Source organism: Entelurus aequoreus, linkage group LG11 (genome assembly GCF_033978785.1).
Source record: "Entelurus aequoreus isolate RoL-2023_Sb linkage group LG11, RoL_Eaeq_v1.1, whole genome shotgun sequence".
Classification (NCBI taxonomy): domain Eukaryota; kingdom Metazoa; phylum Chordata; class Actinopteri; order Syngnathiformes; family Syngnathidae; genus Entelurus; species Entelurus aequoreus.
Window position 1 is genome coordinate 728,307 of NC_084741.1, and position 19,579 is coordinate 747,885.

The 19,579-nt window shown below is 42.0% G+C and overlaps 1 protein-coding gene across 1 annotated transcript in view; it reads right to left on the reverse strand.

The window, feature by feature from the left end:
- Nucleotides 1-1,950: 1,950 nt before the first annotated feature.
- Nucleotides 1,951-19,579, reverse strand: part of LOC133660495 (potassium/sodium hyperpolarization-activated cyclic nucleotide-gated channel 3-like) — a 51,303-nt gene continuing 33,674 nt past the window's right edge. The window contains exons 5-10 of the mRNA XM_062064033.1: nt 18,364-18,582; nt 13,634-13,780; nt 13,317-13,557; nt 13,094-13,258; nt 3,700-5,630; nt 1,951-3,606 (exon numbers count right to left, since the gene is read on the reverse strand). Of these exons, the coding sequence (XP_061920017.1) occupies nt 3,406-3,606; nt 3,700-5,630; nt 13,094-13,258; nt 13,317-13,557; nt 13,634-13,780; nt 18,364-18,582 (2,904 nt within the window). The 3' untranslated portion in view covers nt 1,951-3,405. The remainder of the gene's footprint in view (nt 3,607-3,699; nt 5,631-13,093; nt 13,259-13,316; nt 13,558-13,633; nt 13,781-18,363; nt 18,583-19,579) is intronic.

Here is a 19,579-nt window from a genome sequence, read left to right on the forward strand (position 1 = left end):
ACAGAAGTGGTTGTTGACATAAGAGGTTGTTGATAGAAGTGGTTGTTGACACTAGTTGTTGTCGACATAAATGGTTGTTGACATAAGTCTTTGTTGACATAAGGTGTTATCGACACAAGTGGTTGTTGACATGACTGGGTGTTGACATAAGGTATTGTCGACACAAATGGTTGTTGACATAAGTGGTTGTCGACATAAGTGGTTGTTGAGATACATGTAAGTGGTTGTTGACATAAGTGGTTGTTGACAGAAGTGGTTGTCGACATAAATAGTTGTTGACATAAGTGGTTGTTGGCAGAAGTTGTTGTTGACAGAAGTGGTTGTCGATATAAGTGGTTATTGACATAACTAAGTGTTGACATAAGTGGTTGTTGACATAAGTGGTTGTCGACATAAATGGTTGTTGACATAAGCCGTTGTTGACATAAGTTGTTGTTGACATAAGTAGTTGTTGACATAAGTGATTGTCGACATAAAAGGTTGTTGACATAAGGTGTTGTTGACATACGTGGTTGTTGACATAAGGTGTTGTTGACATAAGTGGTTGTTGACATAAGGTGTTGTTGACACAAGTGGTTGTTGACATAAGATGTTCTTGACAAAAGTAATTGTTGACATAAGTGGTTGTTGACCTAAGTGGTTGTTGACATAGATAATTGTTGAATAAGTGGTTGTTGACATCAGGTGTTGTTGACATAAGTGGTTGTTGACATAAGTCGTTGTTGACATAAGTCGTTGTTGACACTAGTGATTGTCGACACAAAAGGTTGTTGACATAAGGTGTTGTGTACATATGTGGTTGTCGACATAAGGTGTTGTTGACATAAGGTGTTGTCGACACAAGTGGTTGTTGACATAAGGTGTTGTTGACACAAGTGGTTGTTGACATAAGGTGTTCTTGACATAAGTAATTGTTTACATAAGTGGTTGTCGACTTAAGTGGTTTATGACCTAAGTGGTTGTTGACATGGATAGTTGTTGACATAAGTGGTTGTCGACATAAATGGTTTATGACATAAGTCATTATTGACATAAGTGGTTGTTGACATAAGTGGTTGTCGACATAAATGGTTGTTGACATAAATAAGTGTTGACATAAGTGGTTGTTGACATACGTGGTTGTCGACATAAGTGGTTGTCGACATAAGTGGTTGTTGACGTAAGTGGTTGTCGACACAAGTGGTTGTTGACATAAATAAGTGTTGACATAAGTGGTTGTTGACATAAGTGGTTGTTGACATAAGTGGTTATCGACATAAGTGGTTGTTGATGTAAGTGGTTGTCGACATAAGTGGTTGTTGACATAAATAAGTGTTGACATACGTGGTTGTTGACATAAGTGGTTGTTGACATAAGTGGTTGTTGACGTAAGTGGTTGTCGACATAAGTGGTTGTGTACATAAGTGGTTGTTGACATAAATAAGTGTTGACATAAGTGGTTGTCGACATAAATGGTTGTTGACATAAGTTGTTGTTGACATAAGTAGTTCTTGACATAAGGTGTTGTTGACATAAGTGGTTGTTGACATAAGTGGTTGTCGACATAAGTGGTTGTTGACATAACTCAAGTTGGCCATTGCTCATAAGTTTTCAACCTACAGCTACTTGTTGACATTATTCATTATCCATTTCATTATGATTCTTTTTTTCAGCGGCGCTTTTATTTTGAAGGGCTGATTCCTTTACAGGCTGCATGCTACGTGTTGCCCATGTTTACAGCCATACTTTTGTTTTGAAGGTCTGACATTTTACAGGCTGCACCGTGTGTGTTACACCCATGTTTACCCAGATGAGGCAAGTGGACCGGAAGCCGGCAGTACAAGAAAAGATTGTTTTTAACGGAGGGAAAAAATGTCGGGCGTGGGGGCGTGGGGGGGGGCAGGAACAGGAAGTCGGCATAAAAGAAGGTCAACATACGGGAGTTTCCAGGTGAAAACGGGAGGGATGACAGGTATGCAAAATAACCCACCATGAACGTCGACTCGAGCGGGCATTTTTAAGTAATAATAAGAACACGGTGACTCAGGACTTGATGAGTGGGTCAACATGGACGTGTTGTCGACCTAAACGGGTCCCCACTGTGTATGCAGGATAGAAAGCCACAGTGCACAGCAGAGCAGTGAGAATCAAAACTAGACCACACGCACAAAAACACACACAGGTGGGACTAAACAAAACTGCAGTTTGTGTGTACCTACGTGTACTTCTACTTATTCACAAGTGGATCAACTTTGCAGTCTGCAATGCGTCCGATTGTTACTCGTGTTACACTTTGGTGACGATGATTTGGCGAGCAAGACGGGAGTCCCAGCTGGAGCGCCTTTCACGCAGAGAAAGCAGACCGCAAACAGAAGATCGGGCTGAGCCTCTGACACAGGAGCCAGGTAGCATGAAGCATCAAACACTCACCGCACCAGCGGAGTAATAAGCGTCAGCTGTTAAACTTGGTCAATGCGGAATACTCAACTCACCTCTGTTACGCCTTTGATGCTACCTCATAATGCGGAACATTTCCAGGTTGATTTTACTGCCTCGTTGCGGAACAGGCAGAAAAATGATGGTGCGAAAGGAACGAGTGAGTAGTGCCTGAAACTGACACCTGAAGTTTTCTCTCCCAGACGCCCCGAATAAGTCAAATTATTATCAATTTTGTTACCTGTCGCCAAATCATTAAGCCACCAGTAGATGTGTCACCTACGGGTTGTGGTCTGAAAGCTAAAATCCTCAAACTTGTACAAATATTGGAAAAATGGTCAAGGACTTATGAACAATTACTTGCCAAGTCCTGCCTGTGCCCCGGCAAGGAAGCTTGATGGCGGCCACATTTTTCCACGAGCCAAACTCAAATTTAACATGAGTGCATTTCAGCCCCTTTAAGGTGTACCAAATTCCATGGTCAGTCTTTTGAATTTCTGCTTGACCAATAAAACGCGGGCTGAAGCTTTTGAGGGTTTCTTACTTCCCAGCATCCTGGAATGCACCGATACATTCACCAGGACGCCGCTTCTCTTTGGACGTAAATGGACATAGTCTGGATTCCTGACCAATGTCATTGTGTCCTACTGTGGACTATTGCTGCGCATTAAAAGAACAAATCCAGCAGTGGCCTCAGACTTTAGCACAGTATTGGAAGATGTCTCACATGTATTGCTCTTTTGATTAACCAGTAGAAGTAATCAAAGTTTTTTTAACCTCTCCTTGAGTCAAGTTTCTACCTCTGTTTCCTTGCCGCTCCAAATACCATTGACAGGTATGCCAATGCATGTCGAGTCACACAAACTCCGACAATCTTATCCTAGCGTGGATGCAAACACCATGAAGTTGTCCACAGGAGAATGGTTGTTTGTACCGTCATGGTCAGCCGGCACAAGCTACATCCTTGCTGCTGTTTTTATTTTTGTATGTTTACATGTTAGCCGGCAGTTGGTGCCTCAACCCTTCGGAGTCTTTTCTGGCTCGTGACTGCTGAGGTTCCCTTTTAGCCCCTTTTGGCGAGGTGTTGGTAGCTGGGGTGGCGGTGTGTGTGGCTTGCGCGACGGTAGAAGCCTGCATGGGCTTAGCCAGGGAGGAGGGCGCATTGGTTTTGGAGGGATGGGTAAGGGCAGCGTTTGGGGTTATGATTTGTTTCGGGAGGTGGGCGGATGCTGTAGCACAGTCAGTCGGTGTTGTGGTGTTCTTCACGGAGCTCGGGGATGATATTGTGGGACGATTCAACGTGGACGTGGTGCTCGGGGTAAGGGTTTGCTTTACCGGATGGACGGTGAATCTGACTTTGGTGGGGGAGTTTGTGCTCGCAGGGGGAGGAGCGAGGGAAGGTTTGGGGATTTGGCTCGGGGTTGGAGTCCTGGCGGCATTTAAGACTGAAGGCTGAAGACAAGAAGTTGGACTTGAGGATTTGCTCAGGGAAGGGTTGGAGGTTGGCGTAAAAGGTGGGGCCAATGTCTCAATGGGAGTTTGTCTGGGTGTGAGAGTTGGTGACGGGACTGGGGTTGTTGCAGGGCTGGTCCCGGACAATGGTGATGCGGCGGGCAGTGTGTTGGAAGCTTTAACTTGTGCGCTTTGTGGGGGTGTAGTGGAGACCGCTGGAGATGGAGGCGAGGAGCTCAGAGAGGACTTGGCTCCAAATGTTTGAGGTAAGGGAACTGGAGTTGAGACACAGGAGGGGGGAGGAGTGGAGGACGGCGACGGGGATGATGAGCGAGGAGAAGGGGTAGCGAACGGTTTGGGGCGCGGTGTCAAAGACAATGGGGTTGTTACTGTCAGGGGAGGGGTGGAGCAAGAAGGTGGTGATGAGGAGCGAGACGGTGGCTTTGGTTGGGGAGTCTGCGAGTTCATCGGATTAGAAGATGGTGGTGTGGGCACTGGTGAGGGGGTGGCAGGGGCCGAAGGCATTTGTGGAGCTATGAAGGTGGGCATGGGGGTAACATGAGGGAAGCACTGTGTGTACATAGTAGGCTGAATGGGGGCTGGGGCCTGTTGCTGTATTTGGGCCATATTTCCTACAGGTGGCACTGCAGGATTAGAGGTGAGTATTCCCGCACTTCCACCTCGGGCTAACTGCCCCACCAGGAAAGGAGCTGTGAGCAAATTTCCACCTGAGGCCTTCCGGTGGAGAGGGGGATGAGGTTGCACGCCAGCCCAAGAGCGGTGAGGCAAAGTGGGCTGCGAGGCAGACATCAGTCTGGCCTCCTGGGTGAGCCTGCCCAATGCTGGTAGACCCTGACAGCTGTTACCGCCATGCCGCATAAGTGCTTCTTTTGCTCCCTGTTGGCAGTTCACATGAGCATTGCTATCTGGGCCACCTGGGGCAGCGGGGGGGTTGTAGGTTTGCATCTTGTTTAAGAGTGGGTTTGATGTTCCTCCTCCTGTTGGGGTTGTGACAGATCCAGCAAGTGCTGGAAGATGATCAGCCTGGAGGCGCAGGTTGTAGTGAATAGTCCTTCCTTGTTGGAGAGACGTTGGCATAGAAGACGCCGGAGCGGGGGTTGTCTTGGCCACAGGTGGGGGGATAAACCCACCTGGTGGGGGGATAAACCCACCTGGTGGGCCGATGGTGGAAGGAGAGGCAGGGAATCCTGCTCTTGGAGACAAACCTCCCATCCCGCTCATTGCCATCATTCCAATGAGGGAGCTGACTGATGGGCGAAGGGGTTGCAAGATGGGGGCACGAGGAGGTGAGAGCGGGAAGGAGGAGGAGGGGGACGGTGATATAAGAGGAGAAGGCAGGAAGAAAGTGCCCCCCAGTGCATGCTGTTGCTGCAATTGCTGTAGCTGCTGCTGCTGGTGCATGAGGGCGATGGCCACGTTACTTGTGGCAGCCGCTGTCTGCAGGGGGGCATGAACCAGCGGTGCCCAGATGAGGGGACGAGGTCTGGGAGACATGGTGCCACTTCTTCCAATGGCGGTGCTTCTTCCTGCCGCGGCCGCTGCGATGGCGTCCTGCATGGCCGGCATGCTGTCGTGTTTGACAATCTGCTGCACCAGTAAGCTGTCACAGGAACCCAGACTGCCTGCTGCCAGACCTACACCTGCCCCTGGACCTCCTGCACCCCGACCCCCTCCACGGCCCATACTGCCCCCGAGTGAACCACCTTGAGATGACTTCCTCAGGAGCACTGAGTTTTTCCTTCCTGTTGAGGAGCAAAGAAGATACAAACTAATTAAAGTAGATCTGATAAAAAATATGGCCGTTCTAATTTTGCAAGATTTCTGTGATAACGTAACATGTGAGTGCCGTTCTCGTTTGCCACTGACAACGACAGAGCAACATGGCAGACAGCACCGAAAGAGTTTACAAACAATGCACCTCCGAATATTAAATCTAAAGTGCGGTAAATTAAAAAAGTAACGGTCAGTTGTAATGTTTGGAAAGCAGCGATAAAGTAGCTGCAAATCTGAGCACTCACCTGTTGTGATGGCATCGAGACACTCAAGCCGGAGATGAGGGAGCTAAGGATGCTAATGCGGGCAGACCTACCAACTGGCAAGACAAGGACACTGATTTGAAAGACTTCCAGCTCCAACTTAGCCACAACTCTGCGAGGTAATCACAACATCTACTACACTGTTCATTGTGCTAAATTTAAAGACCTATCATATCATCTACTACACTGTTCATTGTGCTAAAGTTAAAGACTTATCACAGAATCTACTACACTGTTCATTGTGCTAAAGTTAAAGACCTATCACAGCATCTAATACACTGTTCATTGTGCTAAAGTTAAAGACCTATCACAGCAGTTACGACACTGTTCATTGTGCTAAAGTTAAAGAACTATCACAGCAGTTACGACACTGTTGATTGTGCTAAAGTTAAAGGCCTATCACAGCATCTACTACACTGTTCATTGTGCTAAATTTAAAGACCTATCGCAGCCTCTAATACAGTTCATTGTGCTAAAGTTAAAGACCTATCACAGCATCTAATACACTGTTCATTGTGCTAAAGTTAAAGACCTGTCCCAGCATCTAATACAGTTCATTGTGCTAAAGTTAAATACCTATCACAGCATCTAATACACTGTTCATTGTGCTAAAGTTAAAGACCTATCACAGCATCTAATACACTGTTCATTGTGCTAAAGTTAAAGACCTGTCCCAGCATCTAATACAGTTCATTGTGCTAAAGTTAAATACCTATCACAGCATCTAATACACTGTTCATTGTGCTAAAGTTAAATACCTATCACAGCATCTAATACACTGTTCATTGTGCTAAAGTTAAAGACCTGTCCCAGCATCTAATACAGTTCATTGTGCTAAAGTTAAAGACCTATCATAGCATCTACTACACTGTTGATTGTGCTAAAGTTAAAGACTATCACAGCATCTACTACACTGTTCATTGTGCTAAAGTTAAAGACTATCACAGCATCTACTACACTGTTCATTGTGCTAAAGTTAAAGACTATCACAGCATCTACTACACTGTTCACTGTGCTAAAGACCTAGCTGCAGAGCTGCCAAGCATCACGCTTGAGCGTGCGAGTAGCGCAATTGAACCCTTTCTCATGGCACACTTGACATTTCTCACACTTATATTTCCCCATTTACTACTCTGTATGTATTGTTTCATAATGATACACTTGTTTTTTCGTGGCCTGCCGTAGTTCGAGTAATTCTGATTGACTTACCAAAAGAACCAATCACAGACCAATCCATAAATTCTCGTGCCAAAACCTAGCCAACCACTGAGGGCACGGCGCAATGTGAACCAATCAGAAGCACAGTAAAGCGGGCCTTTGCATCTTTATCTTTCACACACACACTTCAGCGCAGTGTTGTCCACTTGGCGACGTTCTTGCTAAATCTAGTATCTTTCCAACTTATCTTAGTGACTTACTTTCTCACAAGCGACTCGCGATAAATCTTGCAACTTTTTTGGGATGTTTGGAGACATGAAAGTCTACGGAATGTCTGCTTCTAGAATTACTTGTACTGAAAAACCCATTTTTAGTAAAGCCTAGGCTGAGATCCAAATGTTTCATCACTGTCACACTTCAAATAAAAACAAACCTATGGTTCATGTCAATGAGCCAGTCGATAGATTTGGTTCATTCCTGAATATCACAACTCTTCAGTCTTTTGATCAAATTTGGAAACTCAACTAAGAATCGACATTAAGAAAATTAATTAACAGTAATTAGCATTTTCTAATTTATGGATTGCAATGCTTTTAAGTTGTTATTTCTACTATTTGCTAGTAATAGAGGAACCGCCCGTTTTGTATTTGTCTATTTAAAAAATGAACACAAGACTTTGTTGTGAAATTATACATTTAATTTTCTAGTCACGATTTAAAGCTTCCATCCGCATCAAATCGTATTGTTAAGTAATGTTAGTGAAACGTATCGTAACACATGTATCGAGATTCATATTGGATTGCCATTTAAGGTAGAGATGCACTCCCCTAATGTGACTGCAGCCTGAACGCTCCGGTGGCGTTCATCTGACCAGAATGTCATAATTCGTTGTCAAAATAGACGGTTGCAAAATAAATAGTTGATAAAAGAGCAGAAAACGGGCGAAAATCATCTCTTTTAGGAACTTGTGTCAATGTTCCACCACTCCTGTCTCCGGCTGCTTGTTCTTCGGAGCAGACGACAAACCAAATGTCCCGCAAACTGCCAGAGCCAAAAGTCTGTTCAGAAAACGTTGACTTTGTTTGCACAAAATCCTTGAAATTGCCACAAAGGACTGACACTGTAATGGCAAAATAGATATTTTAGTAATCTCTTGATTAAAAGCACAATTTGTCTTCACTGCTTTGGTCCGTTTTTTGGTCCTAAGATAGGACACTTTTATGACTCTTACGCATTCTTGGGGCTTGCCGGGGATGTCTCTAAACCTCCGCGACAAAGATTGCCGTGATGTTGGACAATCACTAATTTATGTTATATTTGTCCTTCGTCAAAGGTTACTCCTCAAATGGGTTTCTTTTGTGATTGTGACTGCCTGTTCAATGTTTAATCAAAACTTTCCTCGTTTTGGCCAATATCACAATCAGATTACGTGTGTTTTGCTCATCTTCCTCCCCTTCCCAGGATGAAACATTACGCCACAACCTTTACTCCTTGCCCTCTCATTCCCAAAAGCTGTTAAGATCCGGAAGAGTTATTTGTCTCTCTCTCTCTTGCTCTCTCTCGCTTCTTCTTGCTCTTTCTTCTTTCTTTCTGTAGCAGCATTAACTTTCTCCTTTGTAACCAAATGTTATTTGAACACTCAAATAAACATTTTAATAGTTCTTAAGATTTCTCTGGACAATAATTGATTGGATAAGAAAAATTCCAAATCAAGACCTACCAGAATAGTATAGAATACTTCTGGATCAGTTCGCAGCCGAGTGTGAAGCGACTGGGATGAGAATCAGCACCTCCAAATCCAAGTCCATGGTTCTCGACCGGAAAAGGGTGGAGTGCCAACTCCGAGTTGGGGAAAAGATCTTGCCCCATGTGGAGGAGTTCAAGTACCTCGGAATCTTGTTCACGAGTGAGGGAAGAGTGGATGGTGAGATCGACAGGCGGATCGGTGCAACGTCTTCAGTAATGCGGACGCTGTATCGATCCATTGTGGTGAAGAAGGAGCTGAGCCGGAAGGCAAAGCTCTCAATTTACTGGTCGATCTACGTTCCCATCCTCACCTATGGTCATGAGCTTTGGGTTATGACCGAAAGGACAAGATCACGGGTACAAGTGGCACAAATTAGTTTCCTCCGCAGGATGGCGGGTCTCTCCCTTAGAGATAGGGTGAGAAGCTCAAAGTAAAGCCGCTGCTCCTCCACATGGAGAGGAGCCAGATGAGGTGGTTCGGGCATCTGGTCAGGATGCCACCCGAACGCCTCCCTAGAGAAGACCCAGGAAACGTTGAGAAGACGAGAAGACTGTCTCTCGGCTGGCCTGGGAACGACTCGGGATCCCCCGGGAGGAGCTGGACAAAGTGGTTGGGGAGAGGGAAGTCTGTGCTTCCCTGCTTAGGCTGCTGCCCCCCCGCGACCTGACCTCAGATAAGGGGAAGAAGATGAATGGATGGATAGACTTCTGTAAACACAGCAGCTCGTGTGACGTCATGACGTCACATCTGCACGCAAGTCAGTTCCCATTTACATTTGACATTGCATTTTTTTTTGTAATGTGGATGTCCTACCGTGCAGTGTTAACATAGTCTCAGGTTAACTTTTGGTTTAATTGGACAACACCCACACAACTCCGCCAATAATTGCAGCAAGGAGGACAAAACCACTGAAGAGTGGGACCATCGGGAGAGATTGCGCTGGACTTTGTACTGCAGTCTTCTCTCCAGCACTGCTATTGCTACAGTTTGTACCACAATTTTAGTCTCCTCGTCTTACGGTAGGACATAAGCTCTTCAAAAGGTGACATCGGAACATCCTCATGCAAGAGCCCACATAAAGTCACAGTATGATATGATAACTCTTTGCCCCCATAATTGCCCCGAGCATGATATAAATAAAAATATTAAAAATAACCCACTAAGTCAAAGCTCATACATGAGTGTTTGAAGCTCATGTTTGTAATGATCATGCATTCACGCAAGTCAGCGGGAATGCATGACGCATGCGATCGCGTCCTGCCCAAAGCGCCGACCTACCACCAAAATATTCAGGAAGAAGGGTGCATGTGGAAGGAAGTTATAGCGCCAGCTCAAAGTTGGCATCAATCATGGTGCCAAGTAGTCACGTGAGGGCTTTTGACCAATTATTTAGGAGATGATCTGAAATGGAGTTGGCCATACTCCCTCTATAGACGGCTCTGAACTTATGCAGAGCCATGTATAGAGAGATTGCGGACAACTCGTTTTCAGAGTTGGTCCCCAACATGGCGCCCTGTAGTTACGTGAAGGGCTTTTGACCAATTAGAGAGAGCATCTTCTAAATGATTGGTCAAAAGCCCTTCACGTGCCCACAGGGCCCCATGTCTCTATACAGATGCAGAGCCATGTATAGGGAGAGTATGGCTAACCCGGTTTCAAAGTTGATCGCAAACATGGCGTCCTGTAGTCACATCAGTGGCTTTTGACCAATCAGAGAGTATAGCCAGAGAATCTCCAAAATGATTGGTAAAAAGCCTTTCATGTGATTACAGTGTGCCATGGGTGCTACCAACCTTGAAACCAAGTTGGTCATACTCTATACATGGCTCTGCATCAGTTCACAGAGTATGGACAAGTATGGTACGCAACATGGAATCCTGTAGTTATGTGAGGGTCTTTTGACAAATTAGAGAGAGTAGCTCCTAAATAATTGATCAAAAGTCCTTTACGTTACTAAAGAGTGCCATGTCGATGGACGGCTCAGAACTGATGCAGAGCCATGTATAGAGAGTATGGCCAACACGTTTTCAGAGTTGGTCTCCAACATGGTGCCCTGTAGTCACGGGAGGGGCTTTTTACCAATCAGAGAGAGCATCGCCGGAGGATCTCCGAAATGATTGGTCAAAAGCCCCTCAGGTGATTACAGAGTACCATGTTTGCAACTAATTTTGAAACTGAGTTGGCCATACTCTCTATAGACGGCTCTGCATCAGTTCGGAGCCGTCTATAGAGTATGGCCAACTTGGTTTCAGAGTTGGTACACAACATGGAATCCTGTAGTTATGTGAGGGGCTTTTGACGAATTAGAGAGAGTAGCTCCTAAATAATTGATCAAAAGTCCTTTACGTTACTAAAGAGCGCCATGTCGATGGACGGCTCTGAACTGATGCAGAGCCATGTATAGAGAGTATGGCCAACACGTTTTCAGAGTTGGTCTCCAACATGGTGCCCTGTAGTCACGGGAGGGGCTTTTTACCAATCAGAGAGAGCATCGCCGGAGGATCTCCGAAATGATTGGTCAAAAGCCCCTCAGGTGATTACAGAGTACCATGTTTGCAACTAATTTTGAAACTGAGTTGGCCATACTCTCTATAGACGGCTCTGCATCAGTTCGGAGCCGTCTATAGAGTATGGCCAACTTGGTTTCAGAGTTGGTACACAACATGGAATCCTGTAGTTATGTGAGGGGCTTTTGACGAATTAGAGAGAGTAGCTCCTAAATAATTGATCAAAAGTCCTTTACGTTACTAAAGAGCGCCATGTCGATGGACGGCTCTGAACTGATGCAGAGCCATGTATAGAGAGTATGGCCAACACGTTTTCAGAGTTAGTCTCCAACATCGTGCCATGTAGTCACGTGAGGGGCTTTTGAACAATCATTTAGGAAATACTCTCTCTATTTTATCAAAAGTCCCTTATAACTACAGGGTGCCATGTTGGGGACCAAATCTGAAACCAAGTTTTCCATATTCTATTGACAGCTCCAAACCGATGCTGAGCCGTCTATAGGGAGAGTATGGCCAACTCGACTTTAAAGTTGGTAGCAAACATGGCACACTGTCGTCACGTGAGTGGCTTTTGAACAATCATTTAGGAAGTACTCTCCCTATTTTGTCAAAAGTCCCTTATAACTACAGGGTGCCATGTTGGGGACCAACTCTGAAACCAAGTTTTCCATATTCTATTGACAGCTCCAAACCGATGCTGAGCCGTCTATAGGGAGAGTATGGCCAACTCGACTTTAAAGTTGGTAGCAAACATGGCACACTGTCGTCACGTGAGGGGCTTTTGACCAATCAGAGAGAGCATCGCCGGAGGATCTCTTAAATGATTGGTCAAAAGCCCCTCACGTGATTACAGAGTACCATGTTTGCAACTAATTTTGAAACTGAGTTGGCCATACTCTCTATAAACGGCTCTGCATCAGTTCGGAGTCGTCTATAGAGTACGGACAACTCGGTTTCAGAGTTGGTACACAACATGGAATCCTGTAGTTATGTGAGGGGCTTCTGACAAATTAGAGAGAGTAGCTCCTAAATGATTGGTCAAAAGTATTTTACGTTACTAAAGAGCGCCATGTCGATGGACGGCTCTGAACTGATGCAGAGCCATGTATAGAGAGTATGGCCAACACGGTTTCAGAGTTGGTACACAACATGGAATCCTGTAGTTATGTGAGAGGCTTTTGACAAATTATATAGAGTATCTACAGAGCGCCATGTCGATAGACGGCTCTGAACTGATGCAGAGCCGTGTATAGAGAGAGTATGGCCAACTCGGTTTCAAATTTTCTAGAAAACTTGGCACCCTGTAGTCACGTGAGGGGCTTTAGACCAATCAGAGCTTTAGACCAATCAGAGAGAGTATGGTCGGAGGATCTCCTAAATGATTGGTCAAAAGCCACTCAAGTGACTACAGGGTGCCATGTTTGCAACTCAGAAACAGAGTTGGCCATACTTTCTATAAACGGCTCTGGATCAGTTCGGAGCCATCTATAGAGTACGGACATCTCAGTTTCAGAGTTGGTACACAACATGGTACCCTGGCCTCTCATTTAGGAGACCTTCTGAAACCAAGTTTGCAATACTCTCTCTATACAGGGCCCTGAACTGACGGATCAATTACCGCCACAGCTGGTGGAGAGGTGTAATACAAGTACAAGTATTGCTGCGTCCATACAGACCACATTTGAGAAACAAATGATTTGGTGGCCCTCTAGCAAAAGTCCGACAAGTGAAACCCAGGAAGTTAGCAGGTAGATTACCTATTCGGTCCAAACGGTCCACGGCGACGGTTTCAAAGGCCCGCCGCATCATGGGGTGCTCCTCCAGCACCTCATTGAAGCTGTCCACACTGAGTGAGTACAACCTGCAGTAGGTGTCAGCACGGACACTGGCTGTCCTCCGCCCTCGAGTCAGCAAACAGATTTCTGGGAGAGCAAGGAAGGTGATTAATGGAGCAAATGCAGCATGGCTCCGTCTTCTCACCTCCAAAATAAGAGCCGTCGCTCAGCTTGGTTTCCTTGTTGCCTCTGGTCAGCACGCCGACTCGTCCATGTTGAATGAAGTACATCTTCCTGCCGACTGTTCCTTCTCTGATGATGAAGTCTGCCGGCTGGAAGACCTCAAAGCGCAGCTTGGTGAGCACGGCGGTCACAAAGTTGGGGTCGGCGTTAGCAAACAGCGGCATGTTAGCCACTAAGCTACGGCAGTTAAAGCTGACGATCTCCTGCAGGAACACACCCGTTAGCGGGAAGAACGACGCCACGTGAGACTTCTTTAGTGCGCTCAGGCTCAGGACTTACTTCTTTCAGCGGCTCACTGAGTTCTCCCAGGATGTTCTCCTCATCAAACATTTTGCCCTGAAAGCGATGCTCGTAGTACTCGTGGATCTTTTGTCGCACGTCCGCAGGAAGCTTGTGGAAGGACATGTACTGTTCTACTTGTTTGTACTGCAGGAACACACACACACACACACACACACACACACACACACACACACACACACACACACACACACACACACACACACACACACACACACACACACACACACACACACACACACACACACACACACACACATACACACACACACACACACACACACACGGTGTCACAGTCAGACAAATATTCATCAGATTTAAGGCACAATCAAATATAATATTGTTGATTCAAATGTAAAATGATATCATTTTAAACATTGGAACTAATTACAGTATCATTAATTGTTTCATTTCTCTGACAATCAATGTAAATACTTCATACTTTATTCATACTTAATATTCTTAGAAGGGTGTTCATTTATGTTACATGTCTTTCTTTTGTTACCGCACCTTATACATTTATGTTACATGTTTTTTAATTTCCGCACCTTATACATTTATGTTACATTTTTTTTTTACCACATCTTATACATTGATGTTACATGTTTTTTTTTATTACCGCACCTTATACATTTATGTTACATGTTTATTTGTTACCGCACCTTATACATTCTTGTTACGTGTCATTCTTTTGTTACCGCACCTTATACATTTTTGCTACATGTCATTCTTTTGTTACCGCACCTTATACATTTATGTTACATGTCATTCTTTTGTTACCGCACCTTATACATTTATGTTACATGTTTTTGTTATCTCACCTGAGACATTAATGTTACGTTTTTGTTACCGCACCTTATACAATCATGTTACATGTTTTTTTAATTACCACACCTTATAATGTATGTTACATGTTTATTTGTTATCGCACCTTATACATTTGTTATATGTCATTATTTTGTTACCGCACCTTATAGATTTATGTTACATGTTTTTTTGTTACCGCACCTTATACATTAATGTTATGTTTTTGTTACCGCACTTTATACATTTATGTTACGTTTTTTGTTATTGCACCTAATACATTTATGGTACATGTTTTTTGTTACCGCACATTATACATTCATGTTACATGTTTTTTAATTACCGCACCTTATACATTTATGTTACATGTTTTTTAATTACCGCACCTTATACATTTATGTTACATGTTTTTTTTACCGCACCTTATACATTGATGTTACATGTTTTTTTAAATTACCGCACCTTATACATTTATGTTACATGTTTATTTGTTACCGCACCTTATAAATTTTTGTTACATGTCATTCTTTTGTTACCGCACCTTATATATTTTTGTTACATGTCATCCTTTTGTTACCGCACCTTATACATTTATGTTACATGTTTTTGTTATCTCACCTGAGACATTAATGTTACGTTTTTGTTACCGCACCTTATACAATCATGTTACATGTTTTTTTAATTACCACACCTTATAATGTATGTTACATGTTTATTTGTTATCGCACCTTATACATTTGTTATATGTCATTATTTTGTTACCGCACCTTATAGATTTATGTTACATGTTTTTTTGTTACCGCACCTTATACATTAATGTTATGTTTTTGTTACCGCACTTTATACATTTATGTTACGTTTTTTGTTATTGCACCTAATACATTTATGGTACATGTTTTTTGTTACCGCACATTATACATTCATGTTACATGTTTTTTAATTACCGCACCTTATACATTTATGTTACATGTTTTTTAATTACCGCACCTTATACATTTATGTTACATGTTTTTTTTACCGCACCTTATACATTGATGTTACATGTTTTTTTTAATTACCGCACCTTATACATTTATGTTACATGTTTATTTGTTACCGCACCTTATAAATTTTTGTTACATGTCATTCTTTTGTTACCGCACCTTATATATTTTTGTTACATGTCATCCTTTTGTTACCGCACCTTATACATTTTTGCTACATGTCATTCTTTTGTTATCGCACCTTATACATTTATGTTACATGTCATTCTTTTGTTACCGCACCTTATACATTTATGTTACATGTTTTTGTTATCTCACCTGAGACATTAATGTTACGTTTTTGTTACCGCACCTTATACAATCATGTTACATGTTTTTGTTACCTCACCGGAGACATTAATGTTACATTTTTGTTACCGCACCTTATACATTCATGTTACATGTCTTTTTAATTACCGCACCTTATACATTTGTGTTGCATATCATTCTTTTGTTACCGCACTTAATACATTTATGTTACATGTTTTTTTGTTACTGCATATTATACATTTATGTTACATGTTTTTGTTGCCTCACGGTATACATTCATGTTACATGTTTTTTAATTACTGCACCTTATACATTTATGTTACATGTTTTTTTGTTACCGCACTTTATACATTTATGTTACATGTTATTCTTTTGTTACCACACCTTATACATTTATGGTACATCATTTTTCCCCCCTGCACCTTATACATTTATGTTACATGTTTTTTGTCACCACACCTAATACATTTATATTACATGCTTTTTGTTACCGAGCCTTATACATTTATGTTACATGTTTTAATGTTGCCTCACCTTATACAATACTGTTTCATCTTATTTTATGTTACCCCACCTTATACAATAATGTTACATGTTATTTAATGTTACCTCACCTTACACATTGTTACATGTTATGTAAAGTTACCTCACCTTATACAATAAAGTTTCCTGTTATTTTATGTAACCTCACCTTACACATTGTTACATGTTATGTTTAGTTACCTCACCTTATACATTAATGTTTCATGTTATTTTATGTAACCTCACCTTATACAATCATGCTTCAGGTTATTTTATGTTGCCTCACCTTATACAATAATGTTACATGTTATTTTAGTCACTTCACCTTATACAATAATGTTACATGTTATTTTAGTCACCTCACCTTATACAATCATGTTACATGTTATTTTAGTCACCTCACCTTATACAATCATGTTACATGTTATTTTAGTTACTTCACCTTATACAATAATGTTACATGTTATTTTAGTCACCTCACCTTATACAATCATGTTACATGTTATTTTAGTCACCTCACCTTATACAATCATGTTACATGTTATTTTAGTCACCCCACCTTATTCAATCATGTTATTTTAGTCACCTCACCTTATACAATAATGTTACATGTTATTTTAGTCACCTCACCTTATACAATAATGTTACATGTTATTTTAGTTACCTCACCTTATACAATAATGTTACATGTTATTTTAGTCACCTCACCTTATACAATCATGTTACATGTTATTTTAGTCACCTCACCTTATACAATCATGTTACGTGTTATTTTAGTCACCTCACCTTATACAATCATGTTACATGTTATTTTAGTCACCTCACCTTATACAATAATGTTACATGTTATTTTAGTCACCTCACCTTATACAATAATGTTACATGTTATTTTAGTCACCTCACCTTATACAATCATGTTACATGTTATTTTAGTCACCTCACCTTATACAATCATGTTACATGTTATTTTAGTCACCTCACCTTATACAATAAAGTTTCGTGTTATTTTATGTAACCTCACCTTACACATTGTTACATGTTATGTTTAGTTACCTCACCTTATACAATAATGTTACATGTTATTTTAGTCACTTCACCTTATACAATCATGTAACATGTTATTTTAGTCACCTCACCTTATACAATCATGTTACATGTTATTTTAGTCACCTCACCTTATACAATAATGTTACATGTTATTTTAGTCACCTCATCTTATACAATAATGTTACATGTTATTTTAGTTACCTCACCTTATACAATAATGTTACATGTTATTTTAGTCACCTCACCTTATACAATCATGTTACATGTTATTTTAGTCACCTCACCTTATACAATCATGTTACATGTTATTTTAGTCACCTCACCTTATACAATAATGTTACATGTTATTTTAGTCACCTCACCTTATACAATCATGTTACATGTTATTTTAGTCACCTCACCTTTTACAATAAAGTTTCGTGTTATTTTATGTAACCTCACCTTACACATTGTTACATGTTATGTTTAGTTACCTCACCTTATACAATCATGTTACATGTTATTTTAGTCACCTCACCTTATACAATCATGTTACATGTTATTTTAGTCACCTCACCTTATACAATCATGTTACATGTTATTTTAGTCACCTCACCTTATACAATCATGTTACATGTTATTTCAGTCACCTCACCTTATACAATAATGTTACATGTTATTTTAGTCACCTCACCTTATACAATCATGTTACATGTTATTTTAGTCACCTCACCTTATACAATCATGTTACATGTTATTTTAGTCACCTCACCTTATACAATAATGTTACATGTTATTTTAGTCACTTCACCTTTTGCAATGATGTTACATGTTAGTTTAGTCACCTCACCTTATACAATCATGTTACATGTTATTTTAGTCACCTCACCTTATACAATCATGTTACATGTCATTTTAGTCACCTCACCTTATACAATCATGTTTCATGTTATTTTAGTCACCTCACCTTATACGATGATGTTTCATGTTATTTGATGTTAGCTGACCTTCTACGATGATGTTTCCTGTTATGTGTGTGACAGCAGGTGTTCCAGCGGTCCTCACCTTCTCCTGGTACTGGCGGCGGGAGGAGTCCAGGGACTGGATGAGGGCGGTGGCGTGGCCGATGAACATGGCGTAGCAGGTGGCGCCCACGATCATGCTGAGCATGGTCAGCCACACGTCGTTCATGCCCTCAGGAGCCTGGGCCCCGTAGCCGATGCACAGCATGTGACTCATGGCTTTGAACAGAGCGTAGGAGTACTGAATGCCCCAGGTGTCGTTCTGGACCACACGGGAGAGGACATGGCGCTTACACTTACATAGACACTTAGACTTACACCTAGACTTAGACATACAACTAGACCTAGATTTAGCCTTAGACTCAGACCTAGACCTAGACTCAGACCTAGACCTAGACTTAGATTTCAACTTAGCCTTAGACTTAGACCTAGAACTAGACTCAGACCTAGTCTTAGATTTAGACTTCAATTTAGCCTTACACTTAGACCTAGCCTTAGACCTAGACTTAGATGTAGACTTAATTAGTTGTAGACTTCGACGTATACTTAGACTTAGTTGTGGACTTCGACTTATACTTAGACTTAGATGTAGGCTTAGACTTAGGTGTAGAGGTAGACTTAACCTAGACTTAGATGTAGACTTAGACCTAGACTTAGACTTCAACCTAGGACTAGACCTACACTTAGATGTAGACTTAGGCCTAGCCTTAGCTAAAACCTAGGACTAGACTTACACCTAGACTTAGACATAGACTTAGACATACAACTAGACCTAGATTTAGCCTTAGACTCAGACCTAGACCTAGACTCCGACCTAGAACTAGACTTAGATTTCAACTTAGCCTTAGACTTAGACCTAGAACTAGACTCAGACCTAGTCTTAGATTTAGACTTCAATTTAGCCATACACTTAGACCTAGCCTTAGACCTAGATTTAGATGTAGACTTAATTAGTTGTAGACTTCGACGTATACTTAGACTTAGTTGTGGACTTCGACTTATACTTAGACTTAGATGTAGGCTTAGACTTAGGTGTAGAGTTAGACTTAACCTAGACTTAGATGTAGACTTAGACCTAGACTTAGACTTCAACCTTGAACTAGACCTAGACTTAGATGTAGACTTAGGCCTAGCCTTAGCTAAAACCTAGGACTAGACTTAGACCTAGACTTAGACATAGACTTAGCCTTAGACTTTGACTCAGTCCTAGCACTTGTCTTAGACCTAGACCTAGACTTAGATTTAGACTTCAACTTAGC